The sequence below is a fragment of the Tamandua tetradactyla genome, chromosome 14, assembly GCF_023851605.1.
Source record: "Tamandua tetradactyla isolate mTamTet1 chromosome 14, mTamTet1.pri, whole genome shotgun sequence".
In the NCBI taxonomy this organism is placed as follows: domain Eukaryota; kingdom Metazoa; phylum Chordata; class Mammalia; order Pilosa; family Myrmecophagidae; genus Tamandua; species Tamandua tetradactyla.
In genome coordinates this window covers 23,822,178-23,830,408 of record NC_135340.1, presented here as the reverse complement: position 1 = coordinate 23,830,408, position 8,231 = coordinate 23,822,178, and the positions used below count along the sequence as shown (strand labels likewise).

At 39.6% G+C, this 8,231-nt stretch overlaps 1 protein-coding gene across 6 annotated transcripts in view; it reads left to right on the top strand.

The window, feature by feature from the left end:
• Nucleotides 1-1,380: 1,380 nt before the first annotated feature.
• Nucleotides 1,381-8,231, top strand: part of SCFD1 (sec1 family domain containing 1) — a 145,756-nt gene continuing 138,905 nt past the window's right edge. For 2 of the 6 annotated variants that reach the window (XM_077127032.1, XM_077127031.1), the window contains exon 1: nucleotides 1,381-1,500. In XM_077127032.1, the coding sequence (XP_076983147.1) occupies nucleotides 1,455-1,500 (46 nt within the window). In that variant the 5' untranslated portion in view covers nucleotides 1,381-1,454. The remainder of the gene's footprint in view (nucleotides 1,501-8,231) is intronic. The other 4 variants (XM_077127035.1, XM_077127033.1, XM_077127037.1 and 1 more) reach the window with 3 other exon arrangements.

Here is an 8,231-nt window from a genome sequence, read left to right as displayed (position 1 = left end):
TCTACTTAAGCATTTATATATATTTTCTCCTAATTAAATGGAAGCTAATTGAAATTTTTGTGCTCTATACTAAAGAAAGTTATAATAGCTAAATTCTTGGTGACTTTATCTTAGTATTCAGTGTTACAAGCAAATAATCAGAACAAGCTTCTGTCTTTAAATAATTTTATGTGGTGATTATCACTTTTACAATTTATATAGTGCTTCATTGTTCCTTCTTCTACCTTGAGCTTTTAAACAAGTTTTTAAGCCTCAAGTTTTAATACAATACAAAGCCTAAGAACACATTTAATGATGGACTACTGGAATATATATAACCTGTAGTTCAAATTTAGATTGCTTTGAAAAGACCCGGTTTTCAGGTTCTGATCTTGACCGTATCTTTTCCAGTTTTCAAACATATTCCAGTACCTATTGTATGTGAGGTGTTATGCTAGGTGATAGTTTATATGTTAGCCTATTTACAATCAAACGGTTATTTGTAAAATAGAGAAGTTAGTGTTATAGGACATGATTCTGCTCTTAATGTAAATATTAGCATAACTTGATTAGCTTATTTTGAATGTTATTTTGAAAGGTTTTGAGGGAATGAGATTTTATTTCAGAATATGGTGCATGCAGCTCTAGAATTAACATTCAACAGCTAATGCAATGTTTGTTAACTCTTGCACATTTTAGGGGAGATGAGTTGTCACTATGTATCAATTTTTTACGAAAGAATAAAATCCACGGGTTAAGTTAGAAAGCATCATTATTGGATATATTTTGTGTTCACGTGGTTTTACCAAAGCACCAATATTCTCTTTAGACTACACTCACCACCCCATCTGTAGTTTTGTGATTTCGCATTTACTGAATGGAAAAGAAAAGAAAGCCACCACTTTGCCGTTTTTGCACCATCCTGGCTCCCTTGCAGCTCATCTGCCAAATTAAAGCCAAGCCCCAAAGCTTTCTGTCCCCAGTTTCCGAGAAAAAGGGCAAAGGTTTAACACCTCAGTTGCGAGAATAGAGGAGTGAAGCTAGCATTAAGTGCCAACTGTGTTTCATTTACTTTGGTCCTGTGAGCCTTACACCCTTACAAGTATCATCTCTAAGGTAAATGGAAATGACCATGCGATCAATTTTAGTGTTTCGATTCTTACCACTACACCAGGCCGTTACCTGTAGAGCTCAATTTAATAGAACCACTATTTGAGAGCAGGATAAAAATCCCTACTGTTCCGCAGCTGAAAACTAAACACTCCTAGCCATTCAGGCACTAAAAACCGTCGGTCATAACTCAAGCCCAGAACGCGAGAACCCAGAGATCGGGAGAGTCGCCCTGGAGGAGGCAGTGGCCAGCCGCCAGGCGCCTGCGTTGGCCCCGCCCCTCTGGGTTCGCATCCGGGCCGTGGGGGCGGCCACGTCATCCTGGAGCTCCGCTCGCCACTCGGGCGACGGGTGTGTTAGCCAAGATGGCGGCGGCGGCGGTAACTGCCAGTATTCGGGAGAGACAGACAGGTACCGACTTACTCCCTTCTCTCTCGTGTAGTTTCGTCCCTGCCGCGTTGACATCCTCTTACTCTCCTGCCACCTTCACTCGGTCGTGGTGCGTGCAGGTCAGACGGGTCTCCAGGAGTTTATGCAGTCCTTACAGCCTCAGGAGCCCCTCCCATTTGAGTTTTTGAGGCGATGCCATTAACTTTAGGACTCGGCGGCCCCTCACCTGTGATGGAGAAGGGGCTTCAGAGATGGGCGGGCTGCTACAAGTCCTGTTCTTGTCTCCTTCCTATTGGGCCTCAGAAAGGCCTTCTCGCAGAATCTGAGAGCTGGCTTTTTTTTCCTGTGTTGCCACCTATGGGGTCTCCGGATTCATGTTTTTGGTTCAGTTTTCTCCGTTTTCAAGCACTTCCACTACACTTAAAATGTAGGTATTCTCCATTTCAGAGCAGACTAGTTTCTGCCATTTCTTTTCTCTTGGGTAGTCTTGGGGGAGTACCTCGTAATAAAGATTTCCTCCCTCAACTTGCTGGAATGCTATTGAATAATGTCAAGAGATCAATAGCTTTCCAGTTCTTTAACAGATCCTTGTTTAGAAAGTACGTGTAAGGAGCTTCTTTAATAGAGTAGGGTTATATAGATTCCATTTGTTCAGTGAACTCTGGTAAAGTAGCATATTTCTACCTTTAAGTTTTGATATTTTTCTATCTTAAACTTTAGTTTTGTCGTTTTCTTTAATTTCTGAGGACAGTTTGATTTCTACCAGTTATCTGCAAACCAGTGTTCTATACCAGTTAGCTAATTGTCTTGAAAGTTTGCTAGCTATTCTGAGGAATCAAGAAAAACTGTAAGGAATGTGCATACTTGGAAATTCTGTCTCTTGTACCATGAAATTTTTTATGTAAGTCTGAATAGGCTATTAATTGGTTACTGCTCATGCTGTGCAGAAGGGATTTTGATGTACTTGATTCCTTCCTTTGGAATTGAAAGAAAATAATTGTAAACTTCAATCTAGTAATGGCAGACAATGCATACTGAGTTATGTTCTGCTCTTTTTGATAGGTAATTTCGTTTAAACTATTTGATGAGTCTGGCATAATTTAAATATGTGAAAATCCAAGTAAAATTTGGAGAATACCTACCATTCAATTAATTATCTCTGTAAACAAATAGAAGCCCCACTTGTTTTAACAAAATATCCTAATAGATTAATGAAGGTGAATGAGTTAGTCATAATATGTATTAAAATAAAGGAAATATTTGTTGATGAAGACTGTACCAATACAGGGAGACTTCTTGAAAAATGAAATTGGTGTGTAAATTTTTATATTCAGAAATTTTGTAGACCATTAAAATCTAATATTATCATTCAGATTTCTGTGGAAATAAACTTCATTATAACAAGATTCCCCATGTAAACTTATTAGATAGGTCATGGCAAATCATTTATTAAATTAGTTCTTAATTGAGTTATTTCATTTTCAGAGAAAAATAAATCCTATTGTATGCTTTACACTAGCGCTGGGAGTGTTATGGGAAATAATTCACAATCCATGATAAAATTTTATCTATTGAAGACTTACTTGGTATAAGCTACTGTGATGCAAAGGAATTTGCAGTCAGTTTAGGAGAATGAGATAATAGCCAACATTTATTGAGCAATTTCTATTGATTTTACATGTATTATCTCCATTTTGCAGATGAGAAAACAAAGGTATAAAGAGGTTAGCTTGCATGGCAGTTTTTTACTTTGCCTGTCTGAAGAATTTTTATGATCTTTTGAAAAGGTCACCTCAGTAGTCATCTGCTTTGTGAAAGTTTCCTAGAACATTCTCTTTTCTATCCTACTTCCAATTTAGCAGGCAGATTAGTTACTTCCTCCCAATAAGGATTGTGGTCCTTCAAGTACTTTCATCTGCAGACTCTTGCTTATCTCCCCCAGTTCTCAACATTGGAGAGCCCCACATCAATTAATTTTTTTCCTGTGGGTGATCTCATCTAGTCTCTTGGTTTTAAATATCTTCCATGTGCTGATAATTCCCCAAACTGTCTTCTCCTGATCAGTTAATGGCAGCTCCTACCTTGTAGTTGCTCAAATCAAAAAACCTTGGCCTTTCTTGACTTTTGCCTTGCATACACCACTTCAGATTGGTCAGTGAACTGTGCTGCTTTCTACTCAAAAAATATGTGCAGGGTCTCACCATTGCCATTGCTATCATCCAGGTCCAAGCCACCATGAATTTCTACCTGAATCTCTGCAATTACCTCCTGTTTGGTATCCCTGCCTTTATAACTCAGCTGCCCTTCAGTCTTCTCCATAAAGCACCCAATGTGGTTGTGTCATGTCTTTGCTCACAAAATTCCAGCAGCTTCCCATTTCAATCATGGTAAATGCCAAAGAGCATTAAGAGTAATCAACAGTGCCCTGAATGATCTGGTTCCCATTGAAACTTTCTGACCCCATCTCCTATTACTCTCCCCATATTCTTGAACTCATCAAGCATACCCCTGCCTCAGAGACTTTGTACTTTGTTTCCTCTTTCTGGACCTTTCTTTCATATACCTTCACCTCCTGTAGGTCTTGATTTATATGTTACCTTCTCCTTCCCTGACTGCTTTATTTGAAATCAAATCCCAACTCTCCCTCCCCCTTCCCAACTTTTTCTCTGTAGCACTTATCACTACCTCACTTGCCGTATGTTTCACTTATTTAGTTTATTGTCTTTCTCCTACTATAATGAAAGCTACTTGAGGATAGGGAATTTTTATTCTGTCTGTTCAGTGCTGTATTCACAGCAGCTAAAGCAGTGACAGGCACGTGGTGAGCATTCACTAAACTTTCATTGAATGAATAAGTGAATGAGCAAAGGTTTAAATGGTAAATATAGTTGACAGTATTTAAGTGAATGAGTGAAGGAAACATTCCAGGTAAGGGTGAAGGTACATTAATCAAATCTAGGAATGTGGGTTGTATACCTAAGGCCAAAAAGAAAACTAGTTTTTCATTTCAATTAAAAGCAATAATCTAAACCTTGGGAAATTAAACTCTAATGAAAGGAAAATTACATTCTTAAACACTCTTTGAACCCAGAGCATGTACTTTATTACAAATCTACTGTATCAGAATCCCTGTTAATGAATGAGCTAAGGCTCAGAGTTTGAGTAATTCTAATCTTCTAGATGCCGCTAAGTAGTCACAAGTGATTATGTGCCCATATTGGCCTTTTTCAGTTAGCTAAAGTCTAGTTGTGGGGAATACTATACACCTGGGGCCTGCATGACTTGAATAAGAAAAGTGCAGCTCGGGCCCTGGTTCTTTCAAGTTGTCATGTGCCAAGAGTGTGAAAAGCTATTCCTGGAAGCAAGATTTTCCCTATTTTGGGCCATGAGTGCCAGGATGGTGTCTGTCTGGCCTAGACAGGAGGAAGTGCTCTGCTAAAGCACAGTGGGAAAGCTAATCCTGGAATATCCATCTCTGCCTCCTGTGTCAGTTTAATTATAAGATGTTTTTCTTTGTTTATATTTTCTATAATAGTATAATACCTCTGAACTTCTGAAGTAGATGTAAGTTATTGGCAATGTGTAATTAATTGTTGGTTGGGCACCTGGTACTAAAGTTTTTACCAAAATATGTCTGTTACACACACCCACATTTGTACAAATATATTATTGAAGTGCAGTCTCTTCTTTGACAGACATGTCAACAAAGATCTGCTCAACAAACAAGCATTTAATATAATTTTTCTAATGAATAGGTGAATATGCTGTAAATTGATAAATTTAAGTGAATTGAGTATTATATAGTTCTCTGGAAGGGGTTTGGAAAGTGGGTTATTCTGTGGTCGTTAATGAAGCTGAGTCAAAAGGCTTTTAAAAATCAACCAAGCAAATGGTGCAAACACTGGAAAACAGTTGGATGGTTCCTCCAAAAGTTAGACAAAATTACCATATGACCCGGCAATTCCAAATTAGGGATTTACCTAAAAGTAAATTAGGTATAATTAATTATTGTAAGAATTAAAAGCAGGAACTCAAACAGATGCTGGTATACGTGTTCTTGGCAGCATTCTTCACTATGGCTAAAAGAGGGAAACAGTACAAGTGTCTATTGACAGAGGAATTGAATAAACAAAAAATGGCATATGTACACACAGTAGAATGTGTTTCAGCCATAAAAAATGAAATTCTGATACATGATATAACATGGCTGAACCATGAAAACATTATGCCAAGTGAAATAAGGCAAACACAAAAGGACAAATGTTATATGACTTAAGGCTTAACAGGTACAGAGTTTCTGTCTTAGGTGATGAACTAGTTTTGGTAATGGATGGTGGTGATAGTTACACACGTTGTAAATGTAATTAATGTCACTGAATTGAACACTTAAAAATTATTGAAATGGCAATAATTTAAAATAATAAGTTTGTGTTATTTGTATTACAACTATTTTTGATTAGCTACTTGAATTTTTTTATTAGAGGAATGGATTTATGGAATAGTCCTGTGAAAAATAACAGGATTCCCATATACCACTCTTTTATTAACACCTTGCATTGGTATGAAATATTTGTTACAGTTGATGATAGCATGTTTTTATAATTGTACTATTAACAATAGTCCATGGTTTAGTGTAGGGTTGTGCTGATTTGAAATGATGTGTGGACCCTGGAAAAGCCATGTTTTAACCCTAATCCCATTTTGTAAAGGTAGCCGTTTCTTCTAATCCCTATTCAGCATTGCATGTTTGAAACTGTAATTAGATCATCTCCTTGGAGATGTAATGTAATCGATAGTGGTTGTTAAGGTGGATTAGATGACGACGTATCTCCACCCATTCGGGTGGGTCTTGATTAGTTTCTGAAGCCCTATAAAAGAGGAGACATTTTGGAGAATGAGAGATTCAGAGAGAGAGAACAGAACAACATAGCCATGAGAAGCAGAGTCCACCATCCAGCAGCCTTTGGAGATGAAGAAGGAAAATGCCTACCGGGAAGCTTCATAAAACAGGAAGCCAGGAGAAGAAGCTAGCAGATGGCGCTGTGTTCGCCATGTGCCTTTCCAGATGAGAGAGAAACTCTGAACTTCATCAGCCTTCTTGAACCAAGGTTTTCTTTCCCTGGATGCCTTAAATTGAACATTTCTATAGACTTGTTTTAATTGGAATATTTTCTCGGCCTTAGAACTGTAAACTAGCAACTTATTAAATTCCCCTTTTTAAGAGCCATTCCGTTTCTGGTATATTGCATTTGGGCAGCTAGCAAACTAGAAGAAGAGTTAACTGTGTAGTGTAGTTCCGTGGATTTGTTTAAAAATTTTTTATTCTATTACCATATATACAACCTAACATTTCCCCTTTTAACAACATTCATATGTATATTTCAGTGCTGTTCATTACATTTACAATGTTGTGCTACCATTACCACCATCCATTACTGAAATAAGTCCATGGTTCCAAATAGGAACTCTGTGTATTTTAAGCCTTAACTTCCCATTCCATGTCACCACCCCTCCCCTGGTAACCTATATTCTAGATTCTGACTCTGAGTTTGCTAATTCTAATATTTCAAATCAGTGAGATCATACAATATTCGACCTTTTGTGTCTGCCTTATTTCTCGCAACATGATGTCTTCCCATTTCATCTGTGTTGTCACGTGTTAGTACTTCATTCCTTTTCATGTTTGAATAATCTATGTATATATCAAATTTTGTTGATTCATTCATGGGTTGATGGGCACCTGGGTTGCTTCCATGTTTTGGCAGCTATGAATACTACCTCTGTGAACATTGTTGTGCACATAACTGTTCAAGCCCCTGCTTTTAGCTCTTTTGGGTGTATACCTAGTAGTGGGATTGCCAGGTCATATTGAAGTTCTGTACTTAGCATTCTGAGAAACCTCCAAACTGTCTGACAAAGCAGCCGCACCATTTTACATTGTCATCAGCAATGAATGAGTGTTCCTACTTCTCCACATCCTGTCCAATTCTTATTTTCTGGTTTTGTTTTTTCTTTAAATAACAGCCATTCTAATGGGTGTGAATGGTGTCTCCACGTGGTTTTAATTTGCATTTCTCTGATGGCTAATGATATTGAGCATCTTTTCATGTGCTTTCTGACTATTTATCTTCTTTGGAGAGATGTCTATTTAAATCTTTAGCTCGTTTTTAAAATTGGGTTGTTTTGCTGTAAGGGGGCCAAGATGGTGGCTTAGTAAGGTACGCGCGTCTTAGTTCCTCCTCTAGAGCAACTACTAGGTGACCAGAAACAGTGCAGAACAACTCCCGGGGTCACCGCAGGGACCGGACACACAGCGTACCCCAGTCTGGACTGGCTGGACCGTCGCGAGACTCCGCTGCGGTGAGTTCCCCAAGCGGCTTGCGCTTCCCCGGGGCGCGGCGGCTGGTGGCCAGTGCCCCTCCCTCCCTCCTTCCCGGACGGGCTGAGAATCTTGGAGAGGCAAGTTTCCCAAGCTGCGGCGGCCAGCGCCCCTCTTTCGCGGGCGGCTTCCCGGACCAGCTACGAGTCTCGGATCAGTGGGCTCCCCAAGCTGCGGCGGCCAGCGACCGGCGCCCCTCCCCCACGGGCAGCTTCTCGGTCCGGTGGCGAGTCTTGGATCGGTGAGTTCCTCAGGCCGCGGCGACCGGTGCCCCTCCCCTACAGGCGGCTGTCCAGAAGGAGAGGAGGGAGTTTCCGACAGTGGCAGGGACTGGGTCCAACCAAACACCAATAGTGGCATTAATAAAGGAGCC